Source organism: Vigna radiata, chromosome 2, assembly GCF_000741045.1.
Source record: "Vigna radiata var. radiata cultivar VC1973A chromosome 2, Vradiata_ver6, whole genome shotgun sequence".
NCBI classification, from domain to species: Eukaryota; Viridiplantae; Streptophyta; class Magnoliopsida; order Fabales; family Fabaceae; genus Vigna; species Vigna radiata.
The window spans coordinates 16,181,783-16,205,306 of NC_028352.1; the positions used below are offsets into that span (position 1 = coordinate 16,181,783).

The 23,524-nt window shown below is 34.7% G+C and overlaps 1 protein-coding gene across 3 annotated transcripts; it reads right to left on the bottom strand.

The window, feature by feature from the left end:
• Positions 1-9,020: 9,020 nt before the first annotated feature.
• LOC106755446 (ribosomal protein L11 methyltransferase) lies at positions 9,021-21,794 on the bottom strand. Of its 3 annotated transcripts, XM_014637610.2 has the most exons (7): positions 21,451-21,793; positions 20,301-20,384; positions 13,340-13,480; positions 10,947-11,012; positions 10,566-10,733; positions 9,446-9,778; positions 9,021-9,307 (listed from the first exon to the last, which is right to left on the bottom strand). In XM_014637610.2, exons 1-7 carry the CDS (start codon positions 21,733-21,735, stop codon positions 9,194-9,196), a joined length of 1,191 nt encoding a protein of 396 aa, XP_014493096.1. In that variant the 5' UTR covers positions 21,736-21,793; the 3' UTR covers positions 9,021-9,193. The 3 variants fall into 3 exon arrangements, with proteins under 3 accessions (XP_014493096.1, XP_022634416.1, XP_014493104.1); XM_022778695.1 differs by lacking the exon at positions 10,947-11,012; XM_014637618.2 differs by lacking the exons at positions 10,566-10,733; positions 10,947-11,012 and having other exon boundaries at positions 21,451-21,794.
• Between the last annotated feature and the right edge of the window lie 1,730 nt (positions 21,795-23,524).

Below are 23,524 nucleotides of genomic sequence, written 5' to 3' on the forward strand. Positions count from 1 at the left end.
CCTGAGTTGACCAGATTGGACCATCTTTGACCATTCAATTTCATGCTTTTAAATGAATAAAATTCTAACTTCAGTTGCACAAATAAACATTAGAACATCAAAAATAATTTATGCAACTAAGAATCATATTTTAAGCATCTTTAATTCTCAAACCCAATAAATCCAATCCTCACAAATTCACTTTAAATCAATCATTTGAGCACAAGAATATCATAAAAAATTTGAATTCTAAAACATAAATGTGGGCATAAATATGCACTCATCACATAGTCACCAAGATACTTTGCATCTTGTACTCACTACTAGGCCTATCTCTCATATTCCCTCTGTTGGCATCACTAGGCCCATTCAACACATCAATATTAGGGCCAGAGCTTATAGGGCTATTGCTATCAATACCCACCACTACAAAAGGCACCTTGTCCTCAAGGTGATAATCAGAAATAAGATCAGTCCAAAGCTCCCAAGTTGTGTCCTTAGGTGCAAGTCCCTTCCATTAGACTAAAACAAGCTTAGTAGGTGGAGAGGTAGAAGATTCCATTTTGGTGTCCAGAATTGCAAGTGGCTCGATAATGAGCTTCTTGTGTAGTGCCAGAGGACGTAAATCAGTAGGAGCAGTAGGAAGTGCACCCTTGTGTAGCTTCAAAACATAGTAGTGAAACACAGGGTGAAATTTTGAACTTGGAGGAATATCGAGCTAATAGGCGATAGGGCCAATTCGAGCAGTGATGCAGAAGGGGTCGTGGTAGCGCTTGGTCAACTTTGAGGTAGTAGAAGAATGGAGATATCGCTGACGATATAGCCATAAACGAACATAAACCCAATCATCCACTTGGAATAAGAAATCTCTGCAATGACGATTTGTTATCTCTTTCATGGTCAATTGTGCTTTACCAAGCTTTGCGCATAACTGAGCAAGAAGAACTTAACGAGATGTAACTAATGAATCTACTACCTCCACCGAAGATGATCCTTTTAACTAAAAAGGAATAAAAGGAAGAGGTTTGCCGAAGGTAATCTGGAAGGGAGAGGTCCTAATAGTAGAATGGATTGAAGTTTTATAAGACCATTTAGCAAGGGAAATGTATTTGCCTTAGTGGGAAGGATGAGCGTACACAAAAGGGCAAAGATATTGTTCTAAAATGCGATTGAGAACTTCAGTCTGCATATCAGTTTCGGGATGGTACAATATACTCATACACAACTTTGTACCACATAAATAAAACAATTTGTGCTAGAATCTACTAATAAAAATTGGATCACAATTAGAAACCAGACTGTGTGGCATGCCATGGTGCTTGCAAACCATGTCCATGAAGAGTTGGGCAACTTCAAATGCAATGAAATGAGTGGAGAGAGTACCAAAATGAGAACCCTTAGAGAAACGATCAACAACCACAAGGATTACAAAATGGCCCAAGGAAGATCCTCCTAAGTGTCATGTGGAATGAAATGAATAAGAAGAAGAAGAACTTTCACTCTCTTTCTTTTGTTATTTCTAGGAGGCCCCTTGATCCTCGAAATCAAGGCAACTTATATCTATTACACAACCTATGCAACATTCCCAATCCAACAAGATAATACTAATTCAAATATAGTATTCATTCTTACGATCATAACAAGGTATTCACTATTTCCAATTCATACTAAAATATACATGAATTCCTATTTTACCATAACAATTTGTACACAATTTTCCAGATTATGATAGAATAACTCAAAGTTAACATCAAATGCCTTCAAACAGAAATTCCTATAACCCTCGTCCCATGTAATTCACATCATAAAGTTTCCAAAAAAAAAAAAACCCAATTTGAAGAAATAAAAACCCCTAATCAAGAATACCAATTTCGCAACCAATACAACTAACTCAACTAGAAGAGAATAGCTCCTCACACCTGGCCAGTTGTTCCTTTCACTTAACAACCTAAAATGCTACGCTCCATTTCTCGCAACTGCACTCCTACCAACTCTATTCTTCTTCTCCATTACTCACCTTGAAATCATGCTTTGCCCTCTTTTAATTCTCCTTGTCTGTTGTTCTTCAAGGCATATGATTCCCTTCCTTTAGGGTTTCAAGAAAAAAAAAAAGAAAACATAAGGGAGAAGAGAGAACACAAGATAACCAAAAGAGAGAAAATGAAACTCACCTGTCTACCTTTCTTTTGTACGAAAAAAGAAAAGAAAAAGAACCAGTTTTGCTTCTAACTAGGTTTGAACACAAGCACACTAATCACATAACCAATTGCCACTAAGCTAAGCCCATTTTGCTGACTTTGTATTCTTTTAATATTTATTTAAGATATCTTATTTCATCTATTTCCATTTTACCTCAACCAATTACTATTTTATTTAAAAACAAACAAGATTATCATACAACTTAATTATCCAATGGTGTTTATAACCAAGGTCTTACACCCAGTGTGTGCATCCTTCCTTTTCTTGCTTGATCATGCACTTTTTTGCATTTTTGTTGAGTGTTTCTATTGCGAGTTACGTTTTCAAGCTGTGTTTATTTGCAAGGAACACTTTCTAGTGCTTTAATCCCCTTTATTTCAATCCATTAACGTGATCATGTGGTGTTAATTCAGTCAATACAACCACTTTTTGCACTGTTATTTTTGTTTCCAACGCTTATTCTTGATTTGTTTGATGAATGTGCTCGCTGTTTGTATTGTTTATACATGGCCTGAATTTGTTGGATGTTGTTCAACACCAAAACACTCTCCAGGTTAATCCAAAGGCTTCAAATTAGTTCTTAAACATGGTCAAAAAACTTTTGTCCATAGGCTTAATCTATTTCTTCACACATAAGCAAGCAAAGCTTTGAAGGTCTTCAACAAGTAGGTTTCTATTTTTGTTTCTTTCCAACTTTATTCTTGTTCTAGATGGTTTGTTTAGAGTCTTATTGATTGTCGATGTCGTGCTCGACTCAATTTAATGTTGCAGATTAGATGCAATAACTAGGGAGTTTCTCCTAGGTAATCTCTCAAGGACTAAATTTTAGTTTAGTCAAAGGATCAAACACGTAGTGAGGGGGGATGGGGGGTTGAACGGTTTCACAAATTGAATTAAACACAACAAATACCTTAAATTGAACAATGATTAAAAACGGTTGGTCACTAGTTCAATTGCAATGTTTCCTATCCTTGATTAACAAAAAATTACACACTCCTCTCACCCCTATTCCAACACGAATTAACCAACTAAGTGAAGGTTAATCTGGTCTTCAAAATTGTGAATTAAGCAAACACAATGCATATATCTACTCAATCATGCACCACACAGGTTAATCTACTAAGTGGAGATTAAACACCAATTATACCACTAAGTGTGTCCTAATTGCAAGTACAAAACATATTAAACATAATGCAAGGCAAGAACAGTGAAATCGAATGACAACACAAAATTCTCAAGGAAAACATTACAATATCCCTAGACCAAAACAAATTCAAGATACCATTAAAACAAATTTGAAACAACAAAGTGAATTCAAAGACATCATTCTAGAGGCAATATGAAATGCAAAACGAAAGTAAAGCTAGAATGCAAAAATGAAATTGGAAATGAAAGTGAAGTGTAGAAGTAAGATCAACAAAAAAAATTGGAGTGAAAATTAGAGAAAATGAAATTGTAAACGAATTGGAAAATCAAATTGCAACAGCATAGAGAAGAAGAACACACAAAATGTAAATGGAAGAAAAAGGAATTAAAATAAAACGTATTTATTCAGAGAGGGAAAACGAAAAATGAAACCTAAATCCCAGAGCAACTGTTTTACACTCAGCACCATGGAAAATAGTGAATGAGAATAGAATGAGTGCATGGACACTCAACCCTAGGTCCCAAGTCAGCCCGACAATTGGGCTTTTCCTAAATCTAACCCAAAATGGGCCCAAAATCTAAAATCTAGTCCAAAATACATTAAAACAAAATAAAAACGGAATAAACAAATCTGAAGTGGATAAATGACATGGAAAATGACATGGCATCTTCTCTTGAAGTCCAAAATAAAAATTCATAAACTGTCCTGAAAATAGTAATTAGAATAATTAAGCTTAGATAATTCAAATTAATTAAAATATGAATTATTGGTCAAATTAAGCCCAAATAGAAAAATTTAGAGAATAATGGACAGTTAAACGCAATTCATTAATTAAGTTCGGTGCGGAAAGCTAAGTGAATAGGAGAATAATGATTCATCACTTATTATATGCCAAACTTTGCTATTGAGCCATATGTACATCCTCTTAAGGTAGTTTTCTACGATTCTAATGAGTGCATATTTATGCTCACATTTTAAGTTTTATTTCAAATTTTTAGTGGAATAATAATGTTTAAATGGTTGACTTTAAGAGGATTTGTGACAATTGAAGTTATCGAGTTTGGAAATTAAAGAGGCGTAAAAAGTGATTTTTAGTGCATAAATTATTCTTGTATGTTATAATATTTGTTGATGCAACTGAAGTCAAAGTTTGAATGATTAAAAGGATTAAATTTAAATGTCCAATATACAAAATAGGCCCGTATTGGATGCTAAACTATGGTCAAAGCAGGTCTAATTTGGTCAACTCAAGGCTCTTATGCAATTTTGAAAACAAAGAAAGTGCTAATTAAAGTGCACTTAGAGGAAATTTTTGGACTTCTATACAATTTTGAATAAAATAAAAATGGTTGAAATGTAATTTTGGACAAGTTTAAATCTGTTAGATATTTTAAAAGATAATTTAGGAAAAATATATTTTATGTTATATTGTTAAATAATTACCTAATTTAACTATGTTAATAAATATCAAAAGATAATATTTGCCAATATTTTTGAATCTAGAAAAGATATTCTCAAATATGTTTTGATCTCCACAATAATCAAATATATCTTGAAAATATTGGATTATTTAGAAGATAACTTGGAGATATTTCATTATCAAATAAAAGATTTTATCAACAAAATATTTAGAATTCAAGCCTAATCAAGTTCTATATAAAGAGATACAGTGGAAGTAGAAATGAGAGCTCATTCACTCAGACTTCTCCACTGGGAAGTAATCATCCACCACTCATCTCATTTTATTTTACCATGTATTCCACTCCAATTCATGGAGTGCTAAACTCGTAGGGCTATTCCACTGTAATTTCATTATGAATTCTGAGGTTAAGTTGAATTAATGTATTTGTTTCTTTTAATTATTCATTTGAGTTATCCCTTTTCTATGTCTTTCATCTCTTAATCACATTAAAAGTAATGATTTTTGCATCATAAGGTGTTTGAATCTACATGCATATTCATCATATAAGTTCAAGGGTTTCTAGGTTTGATTAAGAATGTCTTTGATTGAATTTAGGAACTTTCATATGATTAAACAAGTTTGGATACTAATTGAGAATGTACTTTGATTGGTGGTAAGAATTTCAACTATAATTAATTGAGAATTTACTTTGATTAATTAACTTTTAATTTGGTTAGGAGATTTAAGAGTAGACATGATTAAACACAATGGGATTGATTGAGAATGTACTTTGGTTGAATTCATTGTGAATAATCTAGACAAGTCTTGCTTTTGATTGAGAATCTACTTTGATTAATTGTAAGATCGCCCTCAAGTTAATTAAGAATGTACTTTAATTAATTTGAAACTCGAAAATTAATCAATTGAACAATAATATTTGGATAACTGGTGATGAATTTATCTTGGAAAAGCAGTGGAATTAGCATATTTCACTATAATTGTTTCTAAGTTTCTCACTTGTTCTTCAATTAAACTCACAACATTCTTCAAACATTAATTTCATTAACATAACTTTTCACTTGTATTCTTAAGCATTGCATAACATTTACAAACCTTTCAGTTTCCATAAGAGTCAAATATTGAAAAGCAATTTCGTATTCGTTGGTGTTAGAATAAACAAGCCTTATATCTCAAGCCAAGAGAGGGGGTGAATTGTATTAGCCATTTAAAAATGATCTTTTCAAAATATTTATGAGTTCTTTTTCTTTCTTGAAATCAATAAAAAAAATGACGAATTAACAAGATAGAAAAAGTAGAGAAAGATTAGCACAGACAATCTATACTGGTTCAGCTATCACAATAGCCTACGTCCAGTCCTCCTTCAACAACCTGAGTTGAAGGGACTCCGCTATAATTGATTGAGTATACAGAAATATAGAGATACCTCTCTCAATGCACTCCTTTGAGTATTAGCACCACTCTTGGTACTCAACAACCCCGTCGAGATTTCCTTTGAGTATTTGAACCACTCTTGGTACTCAGCACCCTGCCGAGATTTCCTTTGAGTATTCGCACCACTTTTGGTATTCAACAACCCGTCAAGATTTTCTTTGAGTATTTGAACCACTCCTGGTACTTAGCACCTTGCTAAGATTCCTCAAATCAAACTGAGTTCAATTGTGAGTGTTTTAATTCTCTTCAAAATTGCAATCAATGATTGCTTACAAGTAGTTTAGACTATATTTCTCATAAGAGGATATGAATACAATACAAAGCAGTCTAAACACTCGCAGGTGTTTCTCTCCACTATTACAATAGTAAGCAATATGAAAATGAAGTTCGAACAGATCTTTTTCTCTTTTCTTCTCTTTTCTTTAGCTCAAATGTATTCTTTTTCTTGAGCTCTTTCTCTTCTTCTTTTCAAGATGAATATATCATTGTAAGCTCTTCTTTCTTGAGATATTCTCTTAAGCTATCCTCTTGATTTTCTTCTTGATAGATCTTCTATTTATAGGCTTCATGGATATTTGTTCATTGGACTAAGTTTATAGTTTATAGCCTTGATACTTGTGTTTTCTCTTTCTTCTTTTCACAACAGTCGTTGGGTAAGTCAACTTTGTCAGAGTAGGCATGGTCTTTTAGTCCTTTGCTTAAAGTAGGTCGTACGATCTTTTTAAACTTTTCTTCAAGTGAGGAACATTCTATGAATATCTTCTTTGTCTCTAACGTCTATTTTTTATATTTGATTTGTAGCATTGTGGATGCATGTAGAATAACTCATCTGTAAGATCAAATGTCTTTTCTTATCACTTTTGTTGTTTTCTGATCAATAAGGAACCAAAAAAGAAAGTCACAACAAATGAGAAGGAATCCCCTATGCATGGCCTCAAACTAAGAAGTAAAAAAAAAATAAGTCGAAACTTACTTGTTCTATATTAAAAATTGATCTGATGGAGAATACACTACAGTGATCTTGTAGACACTTTCTGATCATCAAATAGATGATTTAGGAGTGAAAAATCTTAGAGAGAAAGAAAAGAAAACTCGGACTAAAGAGATGGTGAGTGTTTACGAGTTTATAAAATTCTATTTATATTATTAAATTATTTTAATATTAAAATATTTGGTCTCATTATTTTAAAACACCTATAAATTATAATACTCTATATTTTAGGTTTTTATTGTCTTGATATAGATCTTACAAAATGTAAATCAAGAAAATATACATATTTATTAAAACGGATATTTTCCAAAAAAATTACAAAACTCTAATTAAGGAAATCAACATATTTATTAAAAGGAATATTTTACAAAATTTTGTAGACAAGTTGAGAGTTCATAATATTCATTTACCAAAATTTAAGATAAATGTTTCATATAATGTATTAGGATAAAAATATTTTTAAAATCTCAATACTTATTTGGAAAACATACGTTTATAATTTTTCTGTTATTTCAACATATTTTTATTTTCATATTTGAAGAATTTAATTATATTAAATAGAAAAAAAATAAAAATTTAATTAATATGATTTTTACTAATAAATAATTATTTATTTTCTTACCAAGTCACTTAACTTAGATTTAATATATTGGATTCAGAATTAAGTATAATAATAAAAGAATAAATTTCTCTTAACACTAAAATAATTTCATAATAGATGTGATACCTCCTTTTTTTAACTTTTACATTGCACTGTTAAAATCTACAAATAACTATAAACTATTTTAACAAAACTGCAGTGAATTAAAAAAAATAGTTCAGAATAACTTAACTGATTCATTTTTTAATTCTCATACTATAGTAGAGTTCAGTTTGCATCAAAAACACTCTTCTTCATATTTTTCCCTTTCATGTTCAATCAAATATTCCATAAAAATTTGAGTTCATGTTCATATTGAAACATTTTTTGCTCTGATGAAGCTTTAACAATTAAGACGATTCCTCCTTAAAATGCATCACAAAACTTTTAAGAAACAACTCTTCAGAAACACCAAACAGGGTATACAACTTGGCACTCTTCTCTATCAAACCTTTGACAATCATATACCGGACAATCAGACCCCTCAGAACAATCCTTCTCTCCAAACTGAATCCAAAATTATTGGGCATTTTGGCTAGTGCCAAAGGGTCCCAACTTAATTCAACAACCCAATATCTCATGATCTCATTAATTTTATCTTTGGATACCAACATTAACAGGGGATGCTTCCTGAACGAATCAAAAACCATTTCTTCAAACCAACCCCACGTCTCAAAGGCATCAACTTTAGCGTCCCACCACGGTTTCGACAGAGCCCATTTGGCGTGCATCGAACCCCATTTCCTTAACGTGCTTGGAAACCTTGAGATTCATTTGTGGTAGGAAGCCAAATTTAATGGAAATTAACGCTGGAGCGAAAAGATAGCCTATGAGAAAACCCTAGAAGGCTAATTGAGGAAGATGGGCGATGATGGACAACGACGGGATGGAAGAGGGCAACGGACCTGGCAAAATCTGAGTGAGGCACAATGATAAAGAGAGATTTTGATGCAGAAAGAAGAAAGAGACGCATGTGTTAACTAGTTAACAGGTTACCTGTACTAAAATGATTAAGTTTCAATTTTTTTAATCTGAATTGTAAAATAATTCAATTAGTTTTTAGTAAAAACAGTTTAGGTTTTTTTAAGTATAAAACAATACAATTAACTGCAGTTCAAGTTCAGTTTGATGAACTATGCCCACCCCTAATTATAATGAATAAGTGTTAGTATAATGCCTTTCAAAGAATTAAAGAAATTAGTGTAGGAAGAGAAAAGAAGAATTAGGGCAGGGAATTATGCTTTGGAGTGCCTCTTCACTTTAATTTTCTGCTTGGCAAGTGAATTACAACAACCAAATATGACAATGATCTACACAGTGACATTAAGCTGCACAAGGGATTGCCTGGGAACTACTAAACCTCCTAATTGTTCACTTAATGATTCATCTCACATTCATATATATTCTTTTCCTACCACTTACGCAGGCCCAGTCATCCATTTTGGACACTTTTATGTCTTCTAAGAATGGCGAATATCTTTCTATGATGTACTGAACCTGTATAAAACACAAGGGCAAGGACCTCAGGCGCATAATGGAATTAAGAAGGAATATCCCCAAATAGTAACCCCAAGTAACAAAAAACACAATGAAACATTTTGAATAAAAAAATTAGATATGCTTTAATTAAATTACCTGCTCAGATAAGACACCCGAGAGACCAACAACGGCTCCAGGCTTCGCATAAGAGGTAATTTGATCGGCAAGATCCATTAAAGGATTTAAGAGTATATTTGCAATAACCACATCAAACTTAGCACAGTAAGTAGTGATTGTTTGCATCTCGTAAGTATTTTCCCTCTCCATAACTCCAAATGTCGAGTCATCATTGCAAGATGAAGAGGTTTTGTTAGTAATCAGGTGCAGTTGCATTTTGTCTGGTCTGATGTTGTTCAGAGAAGCGTTTTGAGATGCTGATGCAATTGCTTCTGAATCTACATCAACTCCAACAGCGAAGGCAGCTCCAAACTGGTAAACCATAGGATGTCAAAGTTGGAATTGAAGAGTCAACTATAATATATAAAACATAAACAATATCAAAAAGCTGCTACACAGATTTTGGCAGTATTTTCTAAATCTGAAAAAGAAAAAACTACATGAAGATGTTGGATAATCGATGCACAAGGCAACTATATATCAAACAAGTTCTAGAAAAAGATGTGGTGGTATTGTTATTAAAAAGGAAGAATAGGAAAGATATCAAAGCATGTTTTCTTATTCAAAATACGTGGATAACTGGATGCACATAACTTTTAGCAATACAAAATTGCATTTTTATTTCTCATTTTATAAAACAAATATTACTTCCAGTTAACGATACCCAATTTGTAACTCAAGAAGTTCCACAGTATAAAACGATATTATTCGCTGAGAGAATATGAAAGATCATTCCCAAGCCAAATCAATTCGTATATTTAGGCTCATAGTGTCCCTGTATTCATATCTGATCTGAACATATATGCTATATGGATTTAAAGTTAAGTAACTTCCTTCCATTTGCCATATAGCAGTTTCTAAAAATTTACAGCCTAAACATTTTATTATGATGAAAATATGAGAAAACAACCAATAGTGCTGAAAACCAGCAATTTGTTAAGACTGGTCCTGTGTAGTTTAAGGTTTCGCACAGAAGCAGCAGTCAACAACTACAGCCCAAGTAAAAGGAAAAGAAAAAACAAAACGGAGAAAACCACAGTTGCAATGGACAAATGATTATGGTGTGACCCTCAGCATGTTTTCCATAACAATTGACTACCTTAAGAGCTGCAATAGCAAGAATTCCAGTTCCCGTACCATAGTCCAGAATGTCCTCCCCTCCTTTAATACAACCGTGTAAGAGTAATAGACAGAGTTTGGTAGTGGCGTGTTCCCCTGTTCCAAAGGCTAGTCCAGGGTTGACAATTATATTTGTTGCTTGAACGTCCTTGCAAAATCCAGGATTCATTATTGGAAAATTTCTTTTCAATTTTCAGCTTCACTATCTCTCAGAATATTTAACTTAAAGAGGCAAAAAATATAACAAGAATATTGACAGAAGTTACCAAAACAAACAAATCAAGAGAGACCCAACGCAATATTAGCAATCATACTAAGTTTATAATGAGTCCTGGATAGAGAAAGGTTAAGATAGTCATACTGGTGGAATACACCACTGAGGCACCACCCATAGCCATTCAGTAATTTGAACTGGATGAAGTGATTCCTGTATATAACCATAGATAGGTGAATTTGCCAAGTCATTTTCAATAACAAATATAGATTTGACAATTTTCAGCAATATCATTTCCCTTTTAACAGCATGCCGTACATAAAAAAGTTAAGGATAGAAAACAGTATAGTGCTGGTGTGAGAAAAAACAAATAATTAGTATTCAGCAATGGATAATGATATTTGAACAACAAAATTTGACAACATTTAGACACGGTATATGTGTCAAAATCTGAGTGGTGCAGGTGGAAATTATTTTTAAAGTTGAGAATGATGTAGCAATGGAATTGGGGCAGAGTTTCAAGTTTTGGAATCATTTTCTCTTTTCAGATTTCGAATCTGAGAAAACTTCGAGGGAGAACCCAAGAGCGCGAAACCTAGAGAAAGTCTCTCCTCCACCCATTGACGCCGCCAGAGTGTCGCAGTTCATGCTCAAAAACTAGAGAGGGTCTCCTCTTCCCTCCACCCATTGCCACCGGAGTGCCGCTAGTGTGCCGCCGGAGTGCGCGAAACCTAGAGAGAGAGAGTGTTCACGAGTGTTCCTCCCACCCACACACCTTGATTTGTGCCACCCACTGAGAGTTCATTAAAAGTTGATTAAAGGTTGGTGTAGGAACAACAAACAAAAGTCATAGTGCAAGAACATAACTGGTACTAAAGGCAAAATGAGTGGGTACTTCAGGTGAAGTTTTTGCACACGGAGGTCAATTAGGAACTCCAAAATGAGTTCTTGCACCATAATTGACCTTCGTGTGCAAAAACTTCACCTGAAGTACCCACTTATTTTACCTTTGGTACCAGTTATATTCCTGCACCATGACTTTTACTAAATATGGTTCTTTGCCACCAATTTCTTCATAAATTGTATAATAATTGGTTCCAAATTACTTATAAGTGGAAAAAAGAATGAAAGAGAAATTAGGAACTCCAAAATGAATTTCATGTTAATAGTTGACCTTTGTGTGCAAAAACTTAACCTGAAGTACCCACTTATTTTGGCTTTGGTACCAGTTATATTCCAGCACCATGGCTTTTACTAAATAGGGTTCCTCTTCCACCAATTTCTTCATAAATTGTATAATAATTTGTTCCAAATTACTTATAAGTGAAAAAAATGATGACAAAGAAATTAGGAACTCCAAAATGAGCTTCATGTTCATAGTTGACCTTCGTGTGCAAAAACTTCACCTGAAATACCCACTTATTTTGTCTTTGGTACCAGTTATTTTCCTGCACCATGACTTTTACTAAATAGGGTTCCTTTGCCACCAATTTCTTCATAAATTATATAATATTTGTTCCAAATTACTTATAAATGGAAAAAATGATGACAAAGAAATTAGTAACTCCAAAATGAATTTCATGTTCACAGTTGACCTTCGTGTTCAAAAACTTAACCTGAAGTATCCACTTATTTTGCCTTTGGTACCAATTATGTTCCTGCATCATGACTTTTGTTTGTTGTTCCTAACCAACCATTAATCAACCTTTAATGAACTCTCGGTGGGTGACATAGAGCAAGGTGTGTGGGTGGGATGAACACTCGCGAACACTCTCTCTCTAGGTTTTGCACACTCCAACAACACTCTGGCAGCACTCCGCCGACAATGGGTGGCTGGGTGGAGGGAAGAGGAGACTCTTTCTAGGTTTCGAGCATGAATGGCGGCAACAATGGGTGGCTGGGTGAAGGAGAGACTCTCTCTAGGTTTTGTGCTCTTGGGTTCTCTCTCGAAGCTTTCTCAAAATCTAAAAAGAAAAAATGATTCCAAAACTTGAAACTCTGCCCCAATTCCATTGCCACATCACTCTCAGCTTTAAAAAATAATTTCCACCTGCACCACTCAGATTTTGACACGTATACCGTGTCTAAATGTTGTCAAATTTTGTTGTTCAAATATCATTATCCTTCAACAATTAGAAAAAGGTCTTTATATCAATAGTTCCTTTCCTTCTCACAGATTAAAACTTTTCAAGGAAAGCCAGTTTCTGGTTTACACAGGATACTTATATGATTTTTCCCTTAGTAAGCCATGGCTACAAATAATTGTTTTAGAAAACACCAAAAAATGAAGACAAATTTCTTCAACCCTTTTCAGAGTGAAAAACAAAGAAAGACATCCTTTTATGAAGAAGGCATCTTACCTCATCCTATATGAGAAGAATTAATAAGAAGGAGACAACAGAGATGTGGAATTAACGCAATAAATATATATTTCATCTTTAATGGAATTTGCACATGTATTAGATTTGATCTCTTCAGTAGCACGACAAGAAAAACAAATGACTATATAAAACAAAAGAGTAAAAGAAGAAAAGATTGACCTGAGATCTCTTCATCCAGTCATCCTCCTCATAAATTTTAACTTCATATCTAGGTATCTCCTTCAAGCCAATAGAATCAGCTGCATGTAAAATGCTGATATTTATATCCTCAACTTCAGGAAATATTGAACTAATGCAAATCTGCAGGAAATATTTCATCAATACAAGTAAGTGAGCAACAGCTTAGTGTCAAAATGGAATTTATAATTTTTAGAAAGATTACGGTTGGAGATTTAATTTCTTAGCAAGTGATAAACAACCTAGTAACCAAGATATTTTTTCTATATGGCAATCTTTAGGAAAAGATCTACATGGAACAATCTCATAGGTTTGTAGCTCAAGGGAAGTCTCCCAAGACATGTACGTCATCTTTGCAAATCTATACATGGTCTCAAACAATCTCCAAAGCCTGACTTTTCAAATTTAGCACTGCAGTTTAGAAATTTGGCTGAGTGAGATTGACGCCTTGGTCTTATATTACCAATTGGCTGTTGGTCTTATATCACCGATTGGCTGCAAGATGCATTTATTCAATGGTGTATATTATGGATGACATTGTCATTGAAGTAATGATTAAAGAGTTTTTCTATTGTTGTGAATTGTGTGTTGAATGACAGAAGTACATCCAAAGAATAATTTAGAGAAACCTAATAATGACTAATAATAGAGGATATGCAAGGAACCTAAATTCTATATCAGAATAAGCAAAAACAGACATAGATATGACTCATCAAAGTGAGGCATCGTTTTATTGAATTGAAAATACAGAAAACAATCAACAACTTCCAAGGGAAGACATTCCCTTCTACACAAGACAGACCATGTTCTACAACAAAGCACTCAACCCCCTCCTCCTAGACACGCCCCCTCCTTAAAAGATAAAACCGCCTACTATTGATTAAAACTCTTCCGTACTGCTAGTTCAAACTCCTCCTAACTACCCTAACCACTTCTTACAAACTTCTATGCTTTTACCTAACGTAAACCTTCAAGGTTATATCAATACTTTTGGGGTCTAAATAACCTTGTCCGCAAGCTTGAAGTCAAGAAATTGGTCCCGAATCAGTCCTTCTTCTTACCATGTTGCACCTTCAGGACCACCCTCCTTCCATTTAATGAATATGTGAAAGAAATGCATTCTGCAATATAAAACTTTGAGGGGGACACAACTTGGCTCCTCATACTATAGCTCCACTGGAAGATCCTTCTCCACTTGCAAGCTGCCACTGCTGGTTTAAGCTGTGAAAAATGGAAAATTGTGTGTACCCTCGCTGATTCTGGCAATTGCAAGCGAAAGGCTACCGAACCTACTTGCTCAAGGACTAGGAAAGGTCCATAGTACCTGGGTGCCAGTATAGGATGTAATCTGGGAGGCATGCACATCTGTCTGTGTGTTGATCTTTAAAAACACCTAATTCCCAACATGAATTGAGGATGGCTTCCTCTTCCTGTTAGCAAAATTTATCATTTGTCCTTAGGCTTGGCAAAGGTGAAATTTCAACTGTTTGAGAGCCTTATCCCTATCCTTCTCCCAAAACAAAACTGGATAGGGTATGTGGTGATCGACCATATACTATTTCAAAAGGTGTGCACTTGACTAACTCATGGAAACTTGTATTATACTAATATTCATCCCATGGTAGAAAGGAACTCCAAGTTTTTGGTTGTTAAGAACTAAAACATCTCAAATATGTCTCCAAAGTCCTATTCAAGACCTCAGCTTGTTCATCAGACTTAGGATTATAAGCTATACTCATCAATAATCTAGTACCCTGAAGATAAAAGAATTCCTTCTAGAACAAAATCATAAAGGTAGGGTCTTTGTCACTATGATGGAGGACAGAATCCCATGTAACTTCACCACCTCCCTTACAAAGACTTTGATTATTGACCTGGCTAAATAAGGGTGTTTAGGGGGATAAAATGTCCATCCCTGCTTAATCTATCAACCACTACTAATACTGCATCATACCCATTAGATTTGGGTAATCCCACAATAAAGTCCATACTTATGTCTTCTTATATAGTCTACGGAATAGGCAATGGTTGTAGCAAACTGAGGAAACCAAATACTTGTGTTGTTTGAAGTACCTGAAAAACATTAGAAGGAGGGTTGGATAGTGTTAATGGAAAACTTTTTGCAACCCTTCCGATACACGTTTTTGAGCTTTGAAATTTTCTTTTAAAAGCTTAGATGCTTGACTTGATAAATATGAATAAACGATAGTAGTTTTTGACGTGTTATTTAAAATATATCATGCAGTGTTTTGTAAGAACTTCCTTTATGAAAAATGATCATTTAGCTTGGAAGATTCTTGTGTTTAAAAGTAAAGCACAATTGTAGGTTTTAGTAAAAGGATCGTTTAGATAAGAGAAGAGATAATTGCATAATTGTTTTTATATTAGTTTGATCCAACTGAGCTACGTCGAGTCTCCTCCGCAGAGGGTTCTACTATAATCTTCACACGATTACAAATGAGTATCTGCACCACTCCTGATCTCTGACTATTAGCATAACTCTTGGTACTCAACAACCCTAGCTGAGACTTCCTTTGAGTATTCGCACCACTCCTGGTACTCAACAACCCTATCCATGATCTCCTTTGAGTATTCGCACCACTCTTAATACTCAACAACCCTAGCCGAGATTTCCTTTGAGTATTCGAACCACTCATGGTACTTATCAACCTTGCTAAAATTCCTTAACTCAAACTGAGTTCAGTTGAAAGTTTTTAATTCTCTTTAGAATTGCAATCAACGATTGCTTACAAGTTGTTCAGACTATATCTCTCGTAGAGAGAGATGTGATTACAATACAAAGCAGTCTAAACACTCGCAGGTGTTTCGCTCTTTTCTCTTATAACAGTAAGCAATACAATTGTGAAGCTTGAGAGTATTTCTTTTCTCTTTTGCTCTTCTCTTCTCTTCTCTTTTTCTTTTCTTCAGCTTAGATATATTCTTTTTTTTGAGCTCTTTCTTTTCTTCTCTCTTGAGTACTTGTAGGATGGATGTTTCGTTGTAAGCTTCTCACTTGACTATCCTCTTAAGCTATCCTCTTGATTTTTCTTTCGAAAGTTCTTCTATTTAAAGGCTTCAAGAATATTTGTCCGTTAGACTGAGCTTTTAGCCTTGATATTCATGCTTTCTCTTTCTTTGTTGTACAACAACCATTGGGTAAGTCAACTTGTCACAGTAGGCATGCTTTTTCAGTACTTTACTTGAAGTAGATTGTACGTTTTTAGGTATGGCTTCAAGTGAAGAACATTCTGTGAATATCTCCTTTGTGTCTAACATCCACTTTCGATATTTGATATGTAACTGTGTGGATGGGTGTAGAATAGCTTATCTACAAAGGGTAGTGCAATTGTGCATGCTGCAAATATGTCTTTTCTTATTGTTGGAAGTCCACATCGACTAGAGATAAGGCCAATTCAGTGTATATAAGTGGGTGCAAACCTCACCCTACAAGCCGGTTTTGTAGGGTTGAGTTAGGCTTAAAGTCTACTTCTAACATGGTATCAGAACCATCGTTTAGAGCCTATCCTAGCGATATTTGTTGTTTGTTAGGCATATTATTCCACCCGCTATCGACCACCCATTAAATGTCTAATCCCATGCTCGAGATGTATATACCTCGGCGTGAGGGGTGTGTTGGAAGTCCCACATCGACTAGAGATAAGGCCAATTCAGTGCATATAAGTGGGTGCAAAGCTCACCCTACAAGCCAGTTTTGTGGGGTCGAGTTAGGCTTAAAGTCCACTTCTAATACTTATCACTTTTGATATTTTTGAACGTTGAGCATTTAATGTTATTTAATGCTTGCTCAGAACAACAAAGTGCTTTGTATAAAGACCAAGTATTGTATAGAAACTTCATTGTTGGACGAAGTATTGTTTAAAGATGGGAAATTGTGTGTGTCCCAAGGATCACATAGAAAACTGCTCATGAAGGAGTCACATGAGGGAGGTCTCATGGATCACTTTGGAGTTGATAAAACTCTAAATATTCTTCAAGAAAGATTTTATTGGCCCCATATGAGAAAAGAGGTTCAAAGGTTTTGTCATCAATGCATCACATGCTTGCAAGCCAAGGCTAAATCTATGCCTCATGGCTTGTACACTCATCTCCCCATTGCCTCCTCCCCATGGAAAGACATTAGTATGGATTTCATCCTTGGTCTTCCAAGAACTCAAAGGGATTCGATTCTATTTTTGTGGTTGTGGATAGGTTTAGCAAAATGGCACATTTCATTCCATGCCACAAAGTAGATGGTGCGAGCTATATAGCCAAGCTCTTCTTTAGAGATGTGGTGAAATTCCATGGCTTTCCTAAGACCATCGTGTCCAATAGAGACACCAAATTTCTTAGCCACTTTTGGAAAACCCTTTGGTCTAGATTTAGTACTAAGCTCCTTTTCTCCACCTCTAACCACCCGCAAACGTATGGCCAAACCGAAGTTGTTAATAAGACTTTAGGAACCATGTTGAGGGCTCTTTAAAAGGGCAACCACAAGTCTTGGGATGAATATTTCCCACACATTGAGTTCGCATACAATAGGGTGGTGCACAAGACCACCAAGATGAGGTTGTATATGGTTTCAACCCTCTCACCCCCACTTTATACCTCTCCTTACTCTAGTGAATTCATTCATAAGGAAGGGGTATCTAGGTTCGAGTTTGTGAAAAAGATTCATGAAAAAGTTAAATCACAAATTCAACAACAAACCGAGAGGTATACCAAATACAACAAGAAAAGGGAAGAGAAAATTGGTTTTAGAGGAAGGGGATTAAGTTTGGCTCCACTTGAGCAAATATAGATTTCCAAAACAAAGGAGATCCAAACTCAATTCTCGGGGTGATGGACCCTTTAGAGTGCTCCAAACGATTAATAACAATGCCTATAGGTTAAAGTTGCCAAATGAGTATGATGTGAGTGCTACTTTAAATATTTGTGATCTAACCCCTTTTGTAGGTGATTTGGAAAAAGAACCTCTTGATTTGAGGTCAAATCCTTTTCAAGAGGGAGGGGATGATGGCAAACTCATAGCCAAGAGTCCAACCACTAGAAGTATGGTAGAGCTCCTCGAAGAAGAACCATCTTTAGAAGGAGAAACAAAGGTTTGCTTCACTTGGGCCATCATGGAAGGAGTAGTGTAGGATTTAGGAATTGTATTCGACCATGTAGTGTAGGTTTGATTAAGGCTTGTATTAAGGCCTAAGTAACATAGGATTTTCCTTAAATTAGATATCCAAACCAAGTGGAAAGTGTTTGCCATGTGTCATGCTTCCATTGGAGAGAATTTGCTTTTTAGAAATGGCCACATGACACCTTAGGAGTGAAGAGGATTTCTTTTTGATAGTGGCCACATGTCCCTCCAGCATTGGAGAGGATTTGTGACACTTGTCTCCCTCCTAATGGTGGACAATATTCGGCCATTAGCATGCATGGTGGCTAGGTTTTGCTTTTAGTTTTTAAAAAATGCTTTTAGGGTTAAAAGGAGACACCCTTGGCCTATAAATTGAGATGTCTCCACCCTTATATTTCATCTTGGATTTAAGTAAAGTTATGTTGCCAAATTGTAGCCATACACTTCCTTGATCAAGACTAGAACAATCTTAGAGGCCCTTCTAGTCACCTATCTCATGGAGCTGACCTAATCTCTCCTTGAACCATCAAACTACACATCATCTTCACCATAGCACTCAAAGTTGTGAGCTTACCATCTCACCACCACCATTTGTGTAACCAAAAGACCTCCCCCAGCTCATTTCCGCAACCATCTTCTAAGCTTTGGCCCAATCTAGCTCAAGGAGGTTGCTATCATTTCTTCCAAAAGGAGTGACAAGTTTTGAAAGCTCTAAGAGACACAAGAAGTTTGGGTTCCGCTAATTGCCATAACAGGGCACACAACTGGAAATCTGCTTGTTTCCACTTATCAGCTTTGTCAGTAGGTACATGGCTGTCATCTTGTTCAAGGTGATCATAATTACCTTGGCCAAGAAACCACATTTCAATGGCAGTAGACCAAGATAGGTAAATTTTTTTCTCCATTTAACTTCTCAGAAGTGATTAAGGGACTTCAAAAAAATGAAATGGCACTTCTAGATGCCATTTCTGATCAAGGGTTAAAGAACCAGCCAAGAAAAACCGAAAAATCGTAGGTGACTTTCGAAAGGGTTGCTTTTGGATGTTGTCCAACAAGCAAAAGGCGGCGCGTGAGCAACATGCACCTGTTTGCGCACAAAGAGATGATGTGTGTGGCAGCTTGTGGAGCAGAACTGGACACCGGCACTGACGGGGTTGGTCATTGCAGGGAGAGACAAACCAGATCCGGTGGTCACCGGATGAAACCGTGATGGCGGACGGTGGCGGACAGTGACAGACGGCGTTGAATCGGCTGAGGACAGAGGTTGATGATGCTGGATGGTGACAAACTGTAGTGGACAACTGCAGATAGTGGAAAAATAGTGTCGGACAATGGTGGACAACGGCAAGCAGCACAGTAGGTGTCGACAAAGGAGACTAGACAGAAAGCAGAGTAGGATAGACCCGCTTTGATACCAACTTGAGACTTTAAAATATATTTCTTAAAGGCTTAATTGATCCCTCTCACTTTCATCTATTTATAATAAAATTCTAATACAAAAGTACATGGAAGATTAAGGGTCTGCCCTAGACACCTAGGTGCTAACCTAGGTACTACTATCAATACTACACATAAACACTAACATAGTATCCTTAAGTATGCTTAATGATGATACATAGGTGCAATTGTTCTAACATAAGTAGCTTATTATACATAATGTGAGATTTCTAACACAATCATAAACATAACTACAATTAAGTTGGAAATGAAACAAATAAAACAAACAAATTTAATACCACTAAAGCACGCAACAAAAATTAAAAGGAAAGAAAAATAAAATAAGAAATTCACTATAACAAAAATCAGCAAGTTTACCTCATCCGTACTTTGAGAGACATCATCTTGATCCATGCTAACCGAACTTGCACCAAAGCTTAAGAGGGCTTCAGAAAGCATATCCTTGATAGCACAAAGTGTAAGGGCGGTTAACCATATTGGCAAGACAAGAGAAAATTTATGCAAAAGTATGTTCAAAATTAACCTAAATATGTTATTGAAGTCTAGTGGACACTTCCTTCTTCATAGACCACAAATACATTGTAGCTTCCCAGTCCAATCCAAATTAGTCATTCATATATCAATTTAGTGGGATTCAGTATAAATAAATAAATCTTATCAGCTTATCAACGTACAGAATTGTTGGGAAATCCTATGTCGTTTTCCTCAATTCTTGAGCACATACAACTTTTATACTATCCAACTCGAAAGGGAGAGTTATAATTATAAAAATAAAACGCAAATCCTTTATAATCAGGAATATCTATATCATACCTTTTTATTTAATCTTATATTATATCTTTATTGTCAAAAGATTCCAAATTTTCTCTACTTAATATATTGAATCTATTTTCTAAATATAAATAAAGTGGACATGTAGTTTAACAATACTTGATTAAGTCTTATTTAATAAAAATCTTCGTAAAGACTCTAGCATAGAAAAAATAAAAAGGATAATGAAAACAAATTACAATCATAAGTTAGTAAATGGTCATTAGGTCCGTGATGTGTAAATCAGTGACAATTTAATCTTAATAAAACTAATATTCTGATCTAGTCCTTGAATGTATAACATGCGTAAATAGTGGGATCATTGGTCATTAAATTGCAATGTTCAAGAACCACTTCGGCACATCATATATTTTAAGGATCAATTTGCCTAAGTTTTAAAGGTTACGAATCAATTCATACTTTGTACACGTTAAAAGACTAATACTCAGATTTGTGGTTCCCACTGACTAAATAGTTACAGGTTTGCATGTTTAAGGACTAAATTGATCCTTTAAATCTAAACTAAAATTAGCTTAGACATAAATTAAAAACTAACTTTTAAAGAAACCAATACAGCAGAGTTTCTAAAATTACTTTTAACTCAAAAAAAAATTTATTATTCCACTGATGTTATACAAACAATGACTTACAGTGTTGAAAGAGAAAAGGAACAAGCTAAACTGAAAAGGAAGCTTACTGCACTGTCTTTGGGGCAGTGAATCAGAACGGAAGTATAAGGAGCCGGTGGAGTCAACGACGTGTCCCATATAGTTGGGGAAGAAGAAGCTGAGGAAAACTTCGCATTCGTAACTGCGGCACGAAAATTGACACGGAAATGGGGAAGCCATTGGTACCTAATATTTTTGTGATGGATGGAGAGAAAGGGAACGACGGATGAGTAGTGTATGAGGCGGCGGGAAAGCGTGGGAGGATGAGCACCGACTATGCATGTTAACTGTTTGAGGAAATGCCATGCTGCCATTTCCTTGTCCCAAATGAAACCTTTCACGCCTATTAAAAGAGTGCATCAAATTGCTAATATCAGTAGCACTAAATATACGCGCCTATTACTTGGAGTAATTCATTTTACTTTTATTTCAAATTGGTGTTGGTGTGCCTATTTCCCTTGAAAACAAATTATATAATTTTAAATTTTAAATGTAAATAATGGAAATGATATTAAAACTAAACTAAAATTTGTATTTATAATTAAAAAAAGTTAAAATTGGGAAGATAAAATAAAAATCAAAAGGGAATTTAAGGAAAAAAATTAATTACATTTTCTTAAATACTATGGTGATGTTATTATGTTTCACATCCCCAAACAAAATATACGCATTTAACAACTTATAATTGACAACTTAAATTATTTACCAACTTAAAATTCATTTAGTCATTTAAATAATAATATTTTGATTATATTTGTTTTATTTTAATGTATTTTAAAATAGATAGTAAAATGGCTGTAAGTTTTGTCAGGCTGTGCAAGTATTATTTTCTTTATACCCAGAATGCATTCATTGCCTAAGTTATATATAAATAAAATTTAAAATGTTAAAGGTACTTGAAGAGTGATCCTATCTTATCATAATAGTCAAAATAATATTTCTTTGATATTTTTAAGAAGGTATTTAATGTTTATTTTAAAAAAGGTACACTTATCATAGTATAAAGAAAAATATTAATAATATATATAATAAAGCGTTCAAATGTTAAAATACAAATATTCAATAATAATATAATCAGTTCATAATAGTCAAATTAACAGTAAAAAACTTATCCTAGTATGTGTAAAATTATAATATGAATTAATTATTTTGTTTGAATGGAACTACGGAAATTGACACAGTAGAAAATAAAAGAACGAGAAAGACTTAGAATCTCGTAGCTATGCAATTTGGTTTCTAAAAAAATTTACAAAAATTTGTACCGTTTTATAATATATATATATATATGGGGTTTGCTAATTTACATTGCGTTCGTTTGAAGCGATTATACTGTTCACACAGTATTGCGAGCGAGGAATTAAGTTTTTGACATTGTTCGTTTGTGCTGATTTGCGTTGATTTGTGAAGATGGAAAAGCAGCGATTTGCGAGATTGCACTGTTTTAAGCATCCGCTATTTTGGTAAGATTTGCGATGATTTAGATCGAAAAGTCATATATGTCCCTGTATTATTTGTAAAATTCCAATACAATTTTTCATCTGAGGTAATCTTTTTCTTGAGAGTGAACAGTTGTGGAAATCTTCATCTCAGGTTTCTTTCAGATTTTGATGTGTTTGTTGCAGGTTGGGGTTAATGGACAAGGAAGAAGATGTTTGATGAGGAGGAGGCAACTGGATGAAGATGACGAAAGCTTGAAGCAGCGGTTGAAGAAGAGATGTTCATGGTCGTGTATTCGGATCCAGAGAAGAGCGTATCTGGTTCCACTTTTTTTGAAAATAATGCAAATGAGGAGTATTCGGTTACAGAGTTGGTGTATCCGGATCCAGTCAACGTTGTATTCGAATCTGCGCGTGTGTTTATTTTGTTCTAATGGCATCGTATCTGGTTCTGCGATTGTGACTGAGATTTAGGACGAGGATATGGAGCGGGAACTTGCAGATAGATTTGATCGTGGACAAATGCGCCAATGGTGGTGATGACTTCAAAAATCTTGCCCAAAATTGTGGTCGTAAACTGCATTTTGGTTTTTTTTATCTCATGGCTTGCGTTTTGGTAAGCAAGTAGGTTGGTTATAACTTAATACATGTTTCGATTGAATTAGTG

Coding starts and splice junctions, on each gene's coding strand:
- LOC106755446 (XM_014637610.2), bottom strand. CDS start 21,735: ATGGCAGCATGGCATTTCCTCAAACAGTTAACATGCATAGTCGGTGCT. Junction 11,013..13,339: donor ACTGGATGAAGAGATCTCAG/GTCAATCTTTTC, acceptor GGTTATATACAG/GAATCACTTCATCCAGTTCA. Junction 9,308..9,445: donor CGGGTGTCTTATCTGAGCAG/GTAATTTAATTA, acceptor TGTTTTATACAG/GTTCAGTACATCATAGAAAG.